The sequence below is a fragment of the Symphalangus syndactylus genome, chromosome 19, assembly GCF_028878055.3.
Source record: "Symphalangus syndactylus isolate Jambi chromosome 19, NHGRI_mSymSyn1-v2.1_pri, whole genome shotgun sequence".
In the NCBI taxonomy this organism is placed as follows: Eukaryota; Metazoa; Chordata; class Mammalia; order Primates; family Hylobatidae; genus Symphalangus; species Symphalangus syndactylus.
Window position 1 is genome coordinate 29,569,593 of NC_072434.2, and position 19,868 is coordinate 29,589,460.

The window sequence follows — 19,868 nt, forward strand, 5'->3', positions numbered from 1 at the left end:
GAGGTCCCTACCCACATGGTGCTTGCAATCTAATGAAGGAGATCGATAATAAATACATGAAATGAAAAAATTATTAATACAATTACATATGTATTTAGTTACTTGCAATATGCATATGTGTTTCTGTCTGTGTATTTTCAGCTCACTGCCCAAAAAAAAGTGGGACTAATAACTGTTAAACAATTTTCTTTTAACACTCTTTATATAAGGATAAGTCACGACCTAGCAAACTGAATTCAGCAGCAAATTAAAAGTATTATATACCATGACCTAACGGGATTTATTCTTGGAATGCAAAGGTGGTTCAACATATGAAAAATCAATGTATTTATATTTAATAATACACCACATTAACAGATAAAGGTGAAAAACCCTCATAGTAATCTCAAATGATGTAGGAAAAAAAGACAAAAATTAATACTCTTTCATTAAAACATTTAAAAATTCAACTAGGAATGGAAGGAAATGTCCTCCACATAATAAAGATACATATGAAAAACCCACAGCTAACATCATACTCAATGGCGACAAAGCTTTGTCCCTAAGATCAGGAACAAGACAAGGATGCCCACTTTCATCACTTCTATTCAACATAATACTGAAAGTTCCAGCCAGAGAAATTAGGCAAGAAAAACAGAAGGCATTCAAATTGGAAAGGAAGAGGTAAAATTATGTTTGCAGATGACAAGATTTGTATGTTAAATAACCTAGAAATGACACCAAAAAAGTTATATTAATAATAAACAAGTTCTGCAAAGTTGCAGAATACAAAATTAACACACGAAAATTAGTTATGTTTCTATACACTAACAATAGACAGTCCAAAAAGTAAATTAAGAAAACAATTCCACTTACTATAGCATTAAAAAGAATGAAATACTCAGGAATAAACTCAACCAAGGAAACAAAAGACTTGTACACTGAAACTATAAAATATTGCTAAGAGAATTAAAGACACAAATAAATGGAAAGACATTTGTGTTCACGGACTAGAAAAATATTAAGATTTCTATACTATCAGAAGCACAACACAATCCCTATCAAAACTCAACATTTTTGCAGAAATAGAAAAACACATCCTAAAAGTTACATGGAATCTCACGGGACCTCAAATACTTAGCCAAACTCATCGTGAAAAAGATCAAAGTTGGAGGACTCAAACTTCCAGATTTCAAAACTTACTGCAAAGCAACAGTAAACAGAAGAGGCATAAAGACAGAAATACAGATTAATGGAACAGAACACCCAGAAATAACCTCACACATATATGGTCAACTAATTTTTGACAAGGGTGTCCAGACCATTCAATAAGGAAAGGACAGCCTTTTCAACAAATGGTGCTGGGGAAACTGGATAGCCACACACAAAAGGACGAAGTTGGACCATTACTTTAAAACTATGTACAAATTTAACTCAAAAAGGATCAAAAGACTAAACTCAAGAGTGAAAACTATAAAACTTTTAGAAGAAAACAAGAGGAAATCATGAAACTGAATTTAGCACTGATGTCTTGGATATGAAACCAAAAGTACAGGCAACGGAAAAAGAAACAAACTGGATTCCATCAAAATTTAAAACTTTTGTGCAAAGGACATCAACACAGTGAAAAGGCAACCTACAGAAAGGGAAAAAATATTTGCAAGTCACGCATATAAGAAATTAATATCCACACTATATAAAGAACTCCTACAACTCAACAACGACAAAACACTAACCAGCCAATTTACATATGGGCAAAGGATTTGAATAGGTATTTCTCCAGAGATACAGGTGGCTATTAAGTGCATGAAAATACACCAGACATCACTAATTGTTAGGGAAAGGCAAATCAAATACCGTGAGACATCACTTCAAATACATTTGAATGGTTATTATCAAAATCCAGTAACAAAATAAGAAAATAACAAGTATAAATGAGAATATGGGGAAATTGGAATTCTTATACATGACTGGCAGGAACACAAAATGGCACAGCTATTGTGAAAAGTGTATGATGGTACTCCAAAAATTAAACAAAGAATTAACATATGATCCAACAATTCTGTTTGAGTATATATATCCAAAAATATTTGAAATCACAGACTTAAACAGATATTTTTACAACCAAGTTCACAGCAGCATTCTTCACAATAGGCAAAAAGTAGGAATAATTCAAATGAACATCAACACATGAACAGATAAATTATATATATACACAATGGGATGTCATTTAGCCTTCCAAAGGAATGGAATTGTAATACATGCTACAACACAAATGAACCTTGAAAACATTATGCTAAACGAAATAGGCTGGACAAAAAAAAAATTCTGTGTGGGTTTGTGACAGTGTTTCTGGATGAGATTAAAGTTTGAACAGGAAGATTGAGTAAAGCAGATTCCCATTCCTAATGTGAGTAGGCCTCATCAAATTCATTCTGAATATTACAAAAGAGCAGAGTTAGAAGAGAATGCATTCTCAGCTGGCTGACACAGATCCTGAGACTTCTTAGGTTCCATATCTGTGTGAGTCAATTCATTGTAACAATCTCCATATATACATAGGTGTGCATACGTTTTGTGTGTTAAACCACCAGTAAAATAAACACTAATAATATACTAAATCTATATATGTGTGTGTGTGTATATATATATATATATATATACACACACACACATAGAGATTTATTTCACAAATTATAAACAGATATAGAAAGATTCTATTGGCTGTTTCTCTAGAGAACCCAGACTAATACAGCAATTCAAATTGGAATCAAGAGAGAAAAGGTGATACAAATCACAAAATCTTTAAAAGCGGTACTCTTGCATATTAGAAAAACTTTTTTCATTTACTTATCTACTGATTAAAAAATGACATCCATGTGAATGTAGTTGAAATGTTTTATCATACAACTGCAATTAGCAAAAATCCAAAGCATGTGTATTACTCTCCTTTAATATCAAAGTCTATAATGATCTCCTATCTTAGGGCACAGGTGAATGATTCTGTCATATGTCTCTCTGAGGTTTAATAAAACCACTATGTTCATTTAAAACTGGCAGAATTATTTTTACAGTGGCAGAGAAACGTGGATAAGGTAGACGGTACACATAATCATTTGCGTAACATATGGGTCCATGAACTAAAAGAATATACCAAGTAACCGGAAGTGTTAATCAGCGTGAAAAAAGTTGATTTGTAAGTCTTAAGAGCTATGTTCCAGCTTTGACTTGCCACAAAGTGAGGAACTTTGAGAAAATCACTGCCTCTCAGGGTCTTAGTTACTTCACCTATAAAGCGAGAAAAATAAATTTTTAGATGACCTCAAAGGTCCAATTCTGCTCTGAAATTTCATTTTTCTAATGTAAATAATACCTTTTCACTAAAAACAATGCCACTGTAGTGCAACCTTGAATGTGCAATTAACTGATTAAGTTTGAAGACATAATCCAAAATGGGTTTCTTCAAAGGTAGAAGAATGGTATACCATATAAATTTGCTCTTCTTTTGTTCCATGTAAATTAAAACATATTATCCTGCCTAGTTCCTTCTATCACAGGGTATGTTTGTAATCAGTTGTTAGTTTAGCTGTTTTGGGAAACACAGAATTATAGTTACTGGCATACAGGTAGAAAGATAAGTAACAATTTACAAGCTTTAAAAGAAAACATTTAGTAAGATTCAATAAACTGACTGAGGAAGCTACACTGAAACAAATCTGTATGTATACTTAACTACCTGAAACCCATCACTGCCCCACAACACACACACACAAACACACACACACACACACACACACACAAACACACTCTACAAGTTAAGACAGCTGAAATGTTCTGGAACATTGTAAGTTCTGGAGACAGTAATAAATTCTGTGAAAAGTTAGAAAATGGTATATAAAACTCAAAGGTGAGAGAAAATCAGTGAAAAATAAACAATATGTTCATTAGCAAATAATTAAGGATAAATGGAGGATATAAACAGAAATACTACATTTTTCTTTTTTTGGCTCACTAAAACTCAGCAATTCTATTTTCTGAGACCACATCTTATTTAAAATGAGTGAAAATATAGGAAATGCATGAGAAATTAAAAGAATAACAATATAATACAAACCAAGTTCAATTGGGAACACAAAAGTATCAAAACACAGTGAAAATGAGTGACACCATATGAATTTCATAAGAGTTTATATATGAAAGACAAAATTTAAATAACACTTATTTCCAATTATTTTGCTATCTTTATAATGATCTATGTATCCATCAAGGCTATCAATTTCTTCAAAGAAAGGAACCTAATGATGCATCTCACAACCCCCTGTAGCTTGCATATAAAAAATGCCTAATGTATTTGCCAAAGGTTAGCAAACCCCCTATACAGCCTAAGAAGTTGGGGGCAGGGCACAGAATCAAACCCTAAAAGTCAAACATTATCTCTTGGTCTGTAATCCTATAACCTTTGCATGTCTCTTGTCTGCTTTGCTGTAGGGGTTTGGTCAGGGTGGTGGGAGAAATTATAAAATTATAGGAAAAATGCAAACCTTGGAAGGCCAGAAGGTTTTGCAAAAGCCTCTGGATAGGGTTATGGCTGAAAGCAGCCTAATTCTCTTACCTTGAGTTAATAGCTTAGAGCAGGTAAAAAGGAATGTAAGGGAGTTTATCTAAAGAGCTTGTTTACACATGTGGTCCTAAGACTGGCCTTTGTTCATTCATAGGACTGCTCTCTCCAGTGGAGGGCGACCAGATTAATTAACCACAGGTGTGCTGACTCAATGCCTTTGTCATTAAATCTGTGCTGAATAAATGCCGGCAAGGCCAGGTAGTTGGCGCACGGCTGCCACAACTCCTTCTGTGAGTGGCCCCCTGCTCTTTCACTGAATATCAGTGTCTGGGTATGTTATTCATCCATCGTGCAGCCTGGTTCTGTGGGTCAGACCTTGGCACTTTGCAAAGTTCCTTTACACTGAAGTCCCTATTTCTAATCGGGCCATAACCAATCATACTGAAGATGGCTACATGAATCAAGTATGTTCCATGTTCCCTTCTTTCTTCAGAAAAGCCCTTTTGGAAAAAAAAGTTCTATTTACTTACTTCCAACACTTGCTTTCTTGTTTTGTCTTTTATGAGATAGTGTCTCACTCTGTCACCCAGGCTGGAGTGCAAGTGCAGTGGCACGATCTTGGCTCACTGCAATTTCTGCCTCCCAGGTCCAAGTGATTCTCGTGCCTCAGCCTCCCAGGTAGCTGGGATTACAGGCATGTACCACCACGTCTGGCTAATTTTTGTATTTTTAGTAGAGAGTGGGTTTTGCTATGTCAGCCAGGCTGGTCTTGAACTCCCAATCTCAGGTGATCTGCCCATCTCGGCCTCCCAAAGTGATGGAATTACAGGCATGAGCTACCATGCTTGGCTCCCAACACTTGCTTTCTATTCGTATCTACTACAGCCATTAAAATAAATACTTTCTGATACTAATAATTTATATTTGGGTAACTATGCTTCTTTGCAAAGTTTTAGTAGAATTTTAAGTTTCAATATTTTACATATACTTGAATTTAAAAATTGTTATACTTTAAATAAATTAATAGTGTTAATAATTTTAAATATCAAGAATATGCTGGGTTTGCAGAGTGGAGAGTAAGCTGCCTGAAATAATTTATTCAAAGGTGCTGACCCAGTGGATGTCACAGTTCTATCAAATTCAACACATCCCTTTTATATTTAATTTACATAGAACAAGTATTTATATAAGAAATACTTTACAGTGACCCTTCTAACTACCTGAAATGAAATGCACAGGTAATATAACCAATCTACATATATATTTTAAAAATTAATACACTAATACAAATAAAATTTTTAAAGAGATTTATGATAAAGGCCACGGGCAGTGGCTCAGGCCTATAATCCCTGCACTTTGGGAGGACGAGGTGGGCAGATCACTTGAGGTTAGGAGTTTGAGACCAGCCTGCAACATGACGAAACCGCGACTCTACTAAAAATACAAAAATTAGCCAGGTGTGGTGGCACATGCCTGTAATCCCAGCTACTCGGGTGGCTGACGCAGGAGAATCACTTGAAGCTGGAGGTGGAAGTTGCAGTGAGCCAAGATCACGCCACTGCACTCCAGCCTGGGCAACAGAGCAAGACTGTCTCAAAAAAGCAAAAAAAAAAAAGAGAGAGATTTATGATAAAAATATGCATTTCAGTATTAAGTCTCAGACATGATTACACCAGAAGATATACTAACCAGATGCTAATACCTACACGTAAAGTCACAGTGAATATAACAATTACAAATGCCCATAGACTGGTATATTGGTGACTCAAATGCCATGAACATAATCTGATTTTTTGAAATGGTGAACCATTGGCCAAGTTTAGAACAAAGCAAAGTACAAGCTTCCCTCATTGTACACTGTAATTACATTTCTAGAGATAATTCAGTGCATGTTAAAACTGAACAAAATATACTTTATGTTCCAACAATGTTTTAAATTTAATTATAAAAAAGTGTTTCACCTACACAGATATCCAATGAAACACTCAGAAGTCCTGCAGAACACAGAGCTAGTCTTTGTTGTTTACAAAGACTGTCCCACACACTACTGGACTACTACCTACCCTGGCCCTAAAATACCCTTAAAAATAATTCTGTTAACTAGAAACATCCTCACAAACTTCTAGAACACCTCCTAGAAAGCAGTACTACCCCTACCACTGCCCCCCTGAGAACCACAGCTCTAAGAGTATTATTCCTGACTGAAATAGCTGTGCCTCAGAAAAACCAAGGAATACACAAGCATAATAAAGTATTTGCCAAATCACTGTTGATTGTAAATGCTCATTGTTAAAAGTTTGCATGAATTAAAACAGATAAAGGTATCTATAATTAGTTCTGAATGAGACACTTAAATTTAGCTTTGTTTTCAAGTCAAAAGAAATTCTTCAACAACATGCGTATCTGCTGCACAAGAAAACTGAAGGAGAAAAATAAGGCAGGCAAACACTGACACTTGTGGTCATTCTGAGATTGCTTATTTGCAATCAGGCTAATTCTTGCTTTGTGAGTTCAAGGAAAGTAAAGCTGGTTCATAAATCACCCACTGACTTTAGAGGAAAATTACAAGCTTTTAATAAACATTTTACTTCTCTTCAAAAAGGGAAACTACCTATACTAACATTAAATAACCAAAAACAAGCCATTTGTCCAAATCTTTTATGTAATGAAAAAGACTGCATCTGATTATAAATAAAAACAGTCGAGAGAAATAAACTCCAAGCAAACATTATGCAAAATTGTCTAGTCATCTTAATAAAACTAAAATTGGTCTCTAAATAATTGTGTCAAGTGACAGTTTTCAGAGTGGCATGGTGGAAATTATACCTGATCTAAAACATTAAGATTTTTGTCCAACATAGGAAAAAATAGCTGGTACTTCTGGTAAGCCCTAGCTGAAATTAATTCCTTGAATTCAGGGACCAACCACTCATAATAAAGCACAAACAGGAAAGGAGACCAACATAAGAAGACCAGATTCATGTCTCCCTTGTAATGTTACTCAAGGATTTTGTTCATTCCCATTAGATGAAAATCATCCACCCTGATTGAAGTGCTCTCCCCCTACCCTTTCTCTTTTAATCTTTTTACCAAGGACATATCGTTGAATGTACATACATAGATAAATAGATGATGTAACTCCATGAGTTACTATTTAATAGCCACTTGAACAGCAGATTTACATCTGATTCAACATATTCAAAATCATTAACTACAAGAATACAAAAATAATTATTTCTACACCCAGTAAAAACTGAGAATTAGGAGGCATTACAATTCCTGTCTTTAAATTCTGACTCCTTGAAGTCTATACTAGACATGCCCAGGAAAATGCTAAAACCAGCCTGGACAGCTCTGGCCATGATGCACATAGTAATGGCCACCTATTTTTCCATCACGGATGTGTTGTAAGATTAAAAATAGACTTAGGCAAGTGACAATTACAAGCCATTTATAACTATAAAACTTAACAAAATAGCTGCCAGTTTGCTGAATCTGAAAAAGAAACCTGTCACATTTACTGAGTTAGTTTAACCATAGAATTCAGATGTTAAAAGAAACTAGACTAAAGGAAGAACTTCTACAAGCTCTCCTGTCATAAGATTTTTACAGTTTCTCTTGACTGGAAACACGTAGGTTGCTAGAAAAAGTTACTAAGCGGACTTTTATCTCACATCTGCCCTGTTTTCCCGAACTTTACGTAAAGTTCTTAACTAGCTTAACTTAAAATTAACAAACAGGTTGGCCAGGCACTGTGGCTCACGTCTGTAATCCTAGCACTTTGGGAGGCCAGGGCAGGTGGATCACCTGAGGTCAGGAGTTTGAGACCGGCCTGGGCAACATAGTAAAACCTCGCTTCTAGTAAAAATACAACTATTAGCCAGGTGTGGTGGCACACACCTATAATCCCAGGTACTCGGCAGGTTGAAGCACGAGAATCTCTTGAACCTGGGAGGCAGAGGTTGCAGTGAGACAAGATCGTGCCACTGTACCCCAGCCTGGGCAATACAGCGAAACTCTGTCTCAAAAAAGAAAAAAAGACAGAAAGAAAGAGGTTGCAGCTGTACTTTAAAGTATGAAGTAAATTCCAGTTAAGTACACAGGCACCTTTTGTTATTAATATTTGGAAGTTTCTTGCTGTTTAAATACTTGTCCCGTAACAAGCAGTTCGGGTGGGGGGGGGGGGTCCCACTGGAAATTCAGGGACTCAACCCAATACTGGAGGGACCCACTAATGAGTAGGTTACCCATATAACTCTCTTAACAATCAAAATCTATAATAATCCAGGGAGACATTAAAAAAAATCCAATCAAAAGAACTGGCAAAAGAATAATTATTATTTAGTCCTTTCCTGGAGAAAGGGGTAGGGAATGTCTCTAAATCAACTTTGTATCCCCTATACTTAATAAGCTATGCCTAAATGCGCATGTTGGTACACAGTAGTTAATCAATATGTACCTGTTGAAAAAGTGAAAATATAAACATTCATTTATTATTCTATTAATGATTCCTGGGTATGCTGTGCCAGTGTTCGGAAAAAAAAAAAAAAATCCCACAATTTCTCTAGCAGTGCCATGTAATAAAAAGTTTAAGAACAGAGAATAATGATAGTACTAGATAGATTTAAAAAAAAAAAAAAACAGAGGATAAGAATTTAGATAATCTTGCTTCAATTCCCAGCTTGGCCTCTATTCTTATCAGTATTTATCTGACATTTGGACTAATTATTTTACAACCCCAGGCAATGGTTCCGCATCTTTTAAGTGGATATTACAATAATAAAACGATTAGAAAAGAGCCATTTGCATAACAGCTCAAGTAAGCTTAGCACACAATCTGATTTTGAGTAAATACTCCATAAATGGTCATTGTGGCTAGCTTCATAGTCAAATCCTATGTAAAGAATCATTGATAAATACTGATCTACAAAAATGCACCTGTACTTCTAGAAAATGTCATTTTAAGTAAGTTCTTAAGCATTACTCTGTTAACTAGTAAACTAATTTTAAAAACAAAACGGTAGTGAGTGAGAATTGTAGTATGGGTGGATACAGACTACAAGGAAGTTGGGTTTTAGTCCTCTCCTTCAAACTTAACTAGGAAAAGTCAAAGTTCAGTCTAGGCTTTAGGTTTCCAATTTATAAAATTCTTTTTTTTTTCTTTAACAATCCTTCTAACATTTCTAATACAGTGAGGGTTCTTAAAACTACAAAGCACAATTCATCAGCAAAGCTCAAAAATATGCGGACAAAAATGTTTTTAATATCACAGAATATAAATTCATATTCATTTGAAATAGCAGATATTAATGGTGGAGGCAGGTGAGATGAAGAATATGTATATAACTGTTAACCTTTAGCTTAAGCTCCAAAACTATAACTTTCTAGGATTGAATTACTGTCCCTAGAGTCTGAGAGGAAAAACTGATAATAAAGGCTATTTACCACAACAAAAAATTTTAAAAAACCTTCCCTACTGCTCTGCAGTAAGAAAAGAAGCAAGGTGCCAGCCCCAGAAACTAACCATATTAGAAAAACCTCAGTGAGTATGTAGTGCTAATAAAATCTGCTTCATGGCAAGTTATTAAATCTTTCTGAAACATTAGAATAAGTAAACATAATTAGTAAAATCTCATTACCCCCCAGATCCTGTACAAGTGTGCTATATCTATTACATCATTTTACTGAATTCTACGATACATGTAATTTTAAAGGGAAGGAAAAATAAATAAAAAGTAAATGACAACATTAAAAAGTGGTTTAACATAACGTTTTCTGCCATCAAGAACACCAAAAACCACATAAGAGCAAAAAAGAAATAGGCTGTATCACATCATGCATTAGTAAAGTAATCCATGACAGCTTATTTATACAAACCCCAGAAAACGGGGGGGTCGGGGGGGAGGAGATCTAAGTTACAAAGATATATGGTTTCAACAGAACCCATAGGTCTTAACTACATATTAGTAAAATCAAGAGCAATTTGAAAGCAGAGAAAAAAAAACTTCAAGAAGAGAATGCACTGAAGGGGTTAAATTACACCAACTTACACACAAAAGCTTATACTGCTTACACCCTGTAAAAGCATGTAAGAAACATGAAAACCAACATCTAACACAGAAAACACTTAGCCTGTACTTAAGAATAAAGTTTAAAAAAGGAAGTAAGCTGGAAAAAATAAAATCATAACCATTCATTTCATAATCATCACATTTTCAAATTATTCACTCATCACTACACTTGCATTCAACATATATAATTTATCACATAAAAGCAAAATCTCTAAGCTTCTCCCTACCTTAGGTTTTTAGTCAAAATGAATGCAAACAATCACGTGGGATTCAGCCAAGCAGTGACGTTAAATTCTGCTCTGTCAGAGAGAGCATCTGTCAAGCCCACATTTAAACTGCTGCCTGCCTGTGCAGCAGCTGAGGAACCGTGGATTTCATATTATAGACTAAAACCCCATTAAAACTGCTCGAAATCCTTCCTGCAGCTGCCAGGCAACAACGAAAGAAGAGAGGTAAATCCTATTCTTTTCCAATACAACTGAAGCACTACATTTTAGCTCTGGCTGCTTTACATTGCAGCTCAGTGTTATTAGTAGAAATATGGATACTGAGACGAGAACACAGCACTGCATTGTCCAGCCAGGAAAATAGCAGATGTAAAAAGCTTCAATGCATCAACTGTCGGGAAGAGTCAACAGTGCTACAAGCAGAACGGGCAACTACAGCTCTTTTGTTTAACGAAAGAGAGAAAATGAAAGAAAGGGAAAATTTCAGAAGACTAGGACCCATATGAACAAGGAGGGTAACTTGAAGACAAGCAGACAGATGGACACTTTGGATGCTGTGAAAAGCAATCGCAGGAGGCAGACTGTTGGGGGATGTGCGCATGTTCGATAGCATCTTCTTTGCTGAAGTGATGGCGTGCCAAAAGTATTTTCAGTGGGCATAATCCTCTTCACACAAATGGCCTGACCAAGGAAGGTATGTCAATATCTTGTATATGATAGTCATTTAAATGTGTTACCTTTTTATAGCCCTGGAGGCACTAATACCTAATAAGCAAGTTCATACAGTTCACTGCCCTTGAAACTATGAAAAGGTTTCTTAATATCTGATTTTAAAATTTGTCATTGTTTAGAAGACAAGCTGTCACTGCTTTATGCAGCTAAATATGTAGCTTGGAGTAATTCTGGGTTATAGACATCAGAGGGAAAAGGCAAATAAGAAGAAGATGTGTTTAAAGGATTCCTTAAGAAATTAAACTTAAAAAAAAAATCTGTAGCCCTTTACAAAAAACACAGCAATATTCTATCAAATTAGGTCATACTGAATCCTTATCTAGTAAATTAAATGCTCTCTTAAAAATGGCTATCAAAAGAGACAATGCAGTGAAATTTCATTAAATAGCAAGGAAAACCTTAAGAGTTTTTTTTTCAAAGTCCTTTTAAAACAAAACCTTAATATGTAACAGCTTTTAGTAACAAAATCTTCCCTCCAACATCTCCCTAAATGAAGATAATGAACACAACCAAAGACAGTATCAACAAATTTTAAGTATTACCATGCTACAAGAAGATACTAAAAGGAAAGCATTAACATAAGATCACATAAGGTAGTGTGAGTTTATGCATAACCCCACAATAGAGCCTCGTGTTATTATAGTGCCCATGAATAGAACTTTAAACAAAGGGACATCAATAGTGGCTTTAAAAATTAACTATTTTAAATAGCTTATATTTTATGTAAAAGACTGATTCCAAATGATCAAATTTAACGGTGTCTCTGATTATCATTTTAGAAGTGAAATTCAAAAACATAATATGGAAATACTTTGATACAAAAATACCCACAAATGGCAATACAAGGTCAAAAAATTAAATATAAATGTAGCTACTATGCTTCCAGGCTATATTAATATGCAGTAATGAACTACCGCCACTATATGTGTGTGCAGGGCACAGATAAATAAACTATTTTAGCAACAACCATAGAATAGCAGCTCAGGGCTCAAGAACTTAAAGATATTTCTAAAATTTTACAAATCTATCAAAGATTCTGATTTTTCCTCAATTTCACACCATAACTCAGTAATTATCTAATAATCACAAAAGGAAAACATTTTTAAAAAATATGTAAGTACTGCATTCCAAAATGAAGATTAAACAAGTTTACCAGACTCTATTACACCTCAACATCACTCTCAACCATGAATATTTATTCTAAGACTAATAATAAATAGTACTAAAAAATATGGTTATAAAAATTTCAAGTCCCTCTTGGTATCTTATCTCTCAATATTGAAGTCACCAATTAAGCAGTTTTATAAACCATACATCTCAAAATGAAAGTGTAAGTTTTTCTATTAAACCATCACCAATAGACTAAAGATATCAACACTTTTAAAAGCCAAATGATAAAAACTGAGTGTGTACTGAACAGCATTTTACAGTAACATTCTCCCCATGAACTTCATCCACAAGTTATAAATACACATCAATGTAAAGATATCAAAAAAGAGATAAACCAAAGCTATCTCTCTTCTAAAAATGTAAAAATGCAGAACTATTTTGCATACTATTGAACTTTCTTGTTTTGCTCTCTCTTTTTAAGAATTAAAATACAACAGGCAATAACTGGAGAATAATTTTATCATTTAGTAAAAAGGAGGCATGGTTATTTTAATTTTGTATTCTTTTTAACAAAAAAATTTATAAGATCTGAGAAACTTTTAATAAGGAATTTTTTAAAGGCTAGACACATACACTTCATTTATCAATGGGAGATTTATAGTTATATATGGATTTAATATCTCAACAGCTTAATATCTAAAACATACAAATACCATGAAGTCTAAATTAAGATGCATCTCTATCACACGCTGTTACAAAATCATATTAGGACCAAAACTATGTATTTATGCTACATTACAATATGCAATAATTTGCTGTTTTCTGTAATACTAAAATACTTTGGAGACATCTTCAGGTATATTGTTCTTATAAAAGCAACATAAATTATGATTATTTTCCATCATTCATTTACTCAGTCCTTTAACTCAAACATCCAAACATATGACCTTCTTACACCATCAAATTTACACTTTAAAAAAAATCTGTATGATTGGACTTCAACCAGATTCCAAGTGTTATTATATCAGCAGAAAACAGATACACTTAATTTATCTTTGTAACACTTAGAACAGATTATCAAATAAATTTTAAAAGCAACTTTCATTTCTTTTAAATTTACATACATTACCCTTATATCTACTGGTATCTTTATGAAGTGGAGCGGAGAGTCACTATTATTTACCAAATATGTCATTTGGAAATAAAAGCTTAAAAATAGTTCCCTGGTCTAAAAGAATGGCCAGCTATTTACAAGCACAAGAAGGAAAACACTGAGTTTCTAAATCGGAATGCTCAGCTGTATTATTTTCAGCTTAGTTTACAGCAGAACTATGTTTTGTTGGTACAGTGAATAGCCTTGGTTTTCATTACAGTAATGCTGAGTTTAAATTCATGTAAATAAATTCTAACAAATAGCATACTAGATGATTTGGTTTTAAAATTCCAAACTTAAAAAAATCGTTTACATCTTTCAAAATGCTTAATTTTTTTACATTTTAGAAATATTATAACTTCTAAAAGTACTCTGTAATCTCAGAAACTAGAAATTTCAAACGCTGGTGCCTACACGGTTGGACCTTAGATATTTGTTCAAATTCCCACCTACTTGCTCCTCCTAGTGGCTGCTACTATAATAGTACTTTCATTCATTTACGTCTAACACTTTCAATCAATATTTTCAAAGTACTTAACGTTATGTATGTGAATTTTGCTTTATAACTATTCAATTATATGAAGATTTCCATGTAAATTCTATTTCCTAGAAGTAATTAAATTTATGCCAAGGTTAAACAAATTTAATATTAACCATGATTCTCTCAATATCACAGGCTAAATACATACATGTATTTATGCATACACTGTAATTTCAAATAAATGCTCCTATATTAAAACTTTTTAATTGATTTCTTTTGCTTAAGGAAGTAATTTTCATAATAAAAAGTTGGAAAAATTAAAATTACATATTCATCACTCCTTCTTGCCAAAAAGTTTTTTCCTGTTTTAATGGAATTCAAACTACAGCTCTTTGCCCACCTCTACTCCCTCGACATACTGGTCCCCAAAAACTAAAAACAACAACAAAAACACTAAGAACAAATGTGAACAAATCTGTGCTATGTACTGAAAACCTTGTTGCAAGATAACATAACCAGTTCTTAATATATGGCATCATTACCTCACATGTTGCCATCTCATAACCTTTTTAAAATATAGGGCTCTAACTGTGCTAATGACAAGTTCTAAAAGTTTAACAAATTCTCTGCATGTAAATTTAGAATAAAGCACAACTCAAGGATACTTAAAAATATATTGTGTGAAATTCAGAATTTTAAACAGTTGGTTTCAAAGTAGCTCTTTTAATTCTAACATGGAGACTCAACCAAGATATGTAACAGTGTTCTGCCAAAGCCATAGACAATCAAAGATAATCACATGCTATATTTTAAAATTAATCTTAAGTCTAAGAACAATTATATCATGAATACTTCATATTTACAATGAAAAGTTGAAATTTTTGAAAGTGTTAATCATTTATTACTGTCTAAAAATCCTACACTGAAGTTACTAGACCCTGAAAATTAATTTTGGCAGGTGCATCTTCTCACTGACTTTCTCAACACAGTAGGGGCCAATGGAAACATGCCAAGCAGTGTACTGTGACTAACAGAACTCTGCCATAATCAACCTTGCACACCGTCTGTCCCACAACTGATACATGACCATTTTACAAAAAAGGCCTCTGACTGTGCACCATACCACCAATAGTATGTCAAATCAATTTTAATTAATGCCAATAAATTTTCCATCTGCTCTTAAGGCCTTTTTACACAACCTTTCTCAGAAATCTAGTAACATTTTTCTCGAATACATGCAACTTTTAAATCTTTAACTTGGGTCAAAGTACAAATGACCAGTGTACCAAGACAATGAAATGAATCCATCACCTCATCTCTTTAAAATGTTCACTGTGCTACAAAGGTATATTTTTAAATAAATTAATCTTGCTCTCAGTGATGTTATGTTGCCAAGGGGAAATAAATTATAAGCTTCGTTCCTGGGTTATATTTTCACAGCTTAAGACATTCCTATTTGCCCTGATCATATTAGTATCCAAAGTCCCTTTCAGGCAGTTCTGTAAACTTTTGTGCTTCATTTTTGTTTGTTTGTTTTTTTGTGTGTGCTTCATTTTTATAGAATGACTACAAGAGAGACAATGTGACTGAATTAGAAAATGATTGCCAAAGAATAGTATTAAGGAGAAGAAAACATTTTTGGTCACCAATCTCTCATATACCACTACCAGGTATTTACAACATGCTTCAGTGGAGGAGAAGACACTGCTGCTTTGCAAAGATGACCTGGAATGCCAAGAGGTCTCTCTTCCGCACTCATCTTATTGGAATACTTTCTCTAGTGTTTCTTTTTGCTATGTTTTTGTTTTTCAATCATCACGACTGGCTGCCAGGCAGAGCTGGATTCAAAGAAAACCCTGTGACATACACTTTCCGAGGATTTCGGTCAACAAAAAGTGAGACAAACCACAGCTCCCTTCGGAACATTTGGAAAGAAACAGTCCCTCAAACCCTGAGGCCTCATACAGCAACTAACTCTAATAACACAGACCTGTCACCACAAGGAGTTACAGGCCTGGAGAATACACTTAGTGCCAATGGAAGTATTTACAATGAAAAAGGTACTGGACATCCAAATTCTTACCATTTCAAATATATTATTAATGAGCCTGAAAAATGCCAAGAGAAAAGTCCTTTTTTAATACTACTAATAGCTGCAGAGCCTGGACAAATAGAAGCTAGAAGAGCTATTCGGCAAACTTGGGGCAATGAAAGTCTTGCACCTGGTATTCAAATCACAAGAATATTTTTGTTGGGCTTAAGTATTAAGCTAAATGGCTACCTTCAACGTGCAATACTGGAGGAAAGCAGACAATATCATGATATAATTCAACAGGAATACTTAGATACATACTATAATTTGACCATCAAAACACTAATGGGCATGAAATGGGTTGCAACATACTGTCCACATATTCCATATGTTATGAAAACTGACAGTGACATGTTTGTCAACACTGAATATTTAATCAATAAGTTACTGAAGCCAGATCTGCCTCCTAGACATAACTATTTCACTGGTTACCTAATGCGAGGATATGCACCCAATCGAAACAAAGATAGCAAGTGGTACATGCCACCAGACCTCTACCCAAGTGAGCGTTATCCTGTCTTCTGTTCTGGAACTGGTTATGTTTTTTCTGGAGATCTGGCAGAAAAGATTTTTAAAGTTTCTTTAGGTATCCGCCGTTTGCACTTGGAAGATGTATATGTAGGGATCTGTCTTGCCAAGTTGAGAATTGATCCTGTACCCCCTCCCAATGAGTTTGTGTTCAATCACTGGCGAGTCTCTTATTCAAGCTGTAAATACAGCCACCTAATTACCTCTCATCAGTTCCAGCCTAGTGAACTGATAAAATACTGGAACCATTTACAACAAAATAAGCACAATGCCTGTGCCAACGCAGCAAAAGAAAAGGCAGGCAGGTATCGCCACCGTAAACTACATTAGAAAAGACAACTTTTTTTCAAATGTGCAATTTGTAAATATTGCTAAAAGCATGTATAGTTAGAACTGATTACATCTGTAGGACAAGTTTTAGTTAAAACTCATCACATAAAGAAATTCAAGAAGTATTTTTTTAATTTCTGAAGAAGTTAATTCTTAAAACTATAACATTATATAACAAAAAAGGTTTCCCAGAAGAATCTATTTAAAAAACTGTATAAGGAGATTCTGTGTATTAACATGCAATAACAAGCATGCATAAATCAATGGTTCAAGTCTTCTGTTAGGGGCCAATAAAATGTATCTGCATACGTTTTCCACATAAATTTTAATTCAAGAAATGACAGTCAAAAGATCCTTCATTTTAGATTAAGCTTTTCATTTTAATATATAATTAAATGTAAATAAAACATCACTATCAATTTTAAGGAAACTTTGTAATTGTGCAAAGGATAAATTTTTTGACCTGACTATTTTAGGGTTCTAAATGCAATAAGATTTAGTTGAGTTATTCCACAAACACATTATAAAGTTCAGATGTTTCATCAATGCAGTTCTCACGAAAGTATTTACTTTTTAAAAATAACTGAGATATTCTTTTAAATTTCTTTTATTAATACTTTCTTTTATTAATATATGGGGGAAAATTATTTTGACATGACGTGGTAAAATGTGAAAAACTAATGTGTCTCAGGCTCAAATTTTTATAGTTATTAAATGTTTCAAAATAGACAAGTTTTGTTTCCTCATTGGTGTTAAGAACCAAACTCCTATTTCAATGAGTTATTTGATTAGACCAATTACTGCATTCTTAAACAGCACCACCATTTAATTTCATGTATATCTAACTTCGAATATATCTGTAAAGATAATCGAAGCAAAAGTAATCACTTAAAGGCACAAATAGGATGTACTGTTGAAAAAGATAAAGAGTGCAGGTGCAGTTTCATTCAATACATTTTTAAGATGCATGTCTGCCAAAATGCAACATATGGGAAGTTTATTTCCTGACAAAGGGTGTACACATGCCAATACTTAATCATTTTATGGCACCTATTTCTTTCTTGGAGTGCCAAGTTTACAAACCTGCAGTTTTTAATTTGGTAGATGACAAATATTCTGAATCACCAATTAAAAATCTTTTGGGGAGGGATGGGGAAAACTACAAATGTTTGACAAACACAATTCTAGGATGAACAATGTATACAATGCACTTTTATCAAGTTTTTTAAAATAAAGGAAAACAAAAAACTTTACTGAGTGTTATGATACAAGTATTTTCACAGTAATTTTGTTTGACTCCATCATGAATTTTAAAATCAACAAATACCAACCTATTAAAATAGTGTTTTTATTCCATACAAGTATGTAAATTTGTCAATCTTAATTTAGTCAGAATGTTTCTTAAATCTAATAACAATCATTTTTACCTCTTATTCTATTATTAAGGGATAAATCACCAGAAGAGAATTGTAACGTTTGTGAAACTTGAAAACACTAAAACTGTTTAAGTACTCATCTCCATTTCAAATCAGTAGCCTAAGTGTTCTACTCTAAATCAAGTGATTCTGAAAGCTGATCTATGTAACACACCCCAGCTCTTGGATCAAGTCTGTTTTTCACTTAATTTATTCTATATGACTACAGAAATACCAGAATTACTTAATAAAAGTTACACATAAGGGGATAATACCAAATCAGATCAGTATGTTTGACAGAAGACAAAAGGAATCCTTCCCTCAGTGTAGAATAATGCTTTCTGATTTATGCTTCAAAAGTTTAAAAAAAAGTGTGTGTGTGTGCATACACAGGTGTGTACATAGAAAGACAACTCAAGTTCTATTTGTCCAAATTATGACTACAGTGCAAGATCTTTAAAAGATAGTAATTTCCATCTGGAAAAAGTTTTTTAAAAAATGACTCATGAAAAACAGGTAACAGACACCTAAATTCTTCCTATCTCAAGTTTCAATTTAAAATCTACAAAATTTATAAAATCTATGTAAATTTCTATATTCCTAACACTATCTTGAAAAACGATAGTAATCAATATCAAACACTGTGAGTCCTCAAAGGGGATTGGACCAAATAGTAAAGTGACTTTGTACTGTTGAAAATCCTTACTTTAAAATAAATATTCTACTAAGTTACTTCTGACTTTTCCGCAACAATATTCAAGTCGTTTTCTTAAGTAAAATAAGTTGATAATGTATATAAGCATCTCACCACTTGTTAACTGTGTCTTCTTCATCCCGATACTATGTGATTTTTATATACATAAAAATAGAATTTTAAATGACAGCTTTGCTTTTGGTCAAAGGGTACAGAAATAACTAATCTTTATGTTCAAAGTGTTAATAGGTACTTCAGAAGATGAAAACACCAAAACTTTCAATACTTAGAATACTTGTTTATTTTGATCAAGTATATAAGTGCTGAAATTCTAATTCAACCAAATAATTGAGATTTCTCCTCACGCCTCTTTGTATACAGCATAATCACATATAATCTCAACTGTAATTTTATTAATATGCTATTTCCAGCAAATTCTACAAAAATAATACCAATAACAGCAGTAGAAACTATTCACTGATTGTACAAGCAGTA

At 33.6% G+C, this 19,868-nt stretch overlaps 2 protein-coding genes across 4 annotated transcripts in view; one reads left to right on the plus strand and one right to left on the minus strand.

Annotated features, from left to right (window-relative positions):
- Nucleotides 1-19,868, minus strand: part of CDC73 (cell division cycle 73) — a 131,348-nt gene that overhangs the window by 55,404 nt on the left and 56,076 nt on the right. The gene's annotated exons all lie outside the window — the stretch shown is intronic.
- On the plus strand, nucleotides 10,938-18,517 carry B3GALT2 (beta-1,3-galactosyltransferase 2). 2 transcript variants are annotated; one of them, XM_055235012.2, is made up of 2 exons: nucleotides 10,938-11,532; nucleotides 15,876-18,517. In XM_055235012.2, exon 2 carries the CDS (start codon nucleotides 15,996-15,998, stop codon nucleotides 17,262-17,264), a length of 1,269 nt encoding a protein of 422 aa, XP_055090987.1. In that variant the 5' UTR covers nucleotides 10,938-11,532; nucleotides 15,876-15,995; the 3' UTR covers nucleotides 17,265-18,517. The 2 variants fall into 2 exon arrangements, with proteins under 2 accessions (XP_055090987.1, XP_063469811.1); XM_063613741.1 differs by having other exon boundaries at nucleotides 11,481-11,532; nucleotides 15,985-18,517.

Excerpts from the sequence above, each read along its gene's own strand:
- B3GALT2 (XM_055235012.2), top strand. The coding sequence starts at position 15,996 with ATGCTTCAGTGGAGGAGAAGACACTGCTGCTTTGCAAAGATGACCTGG.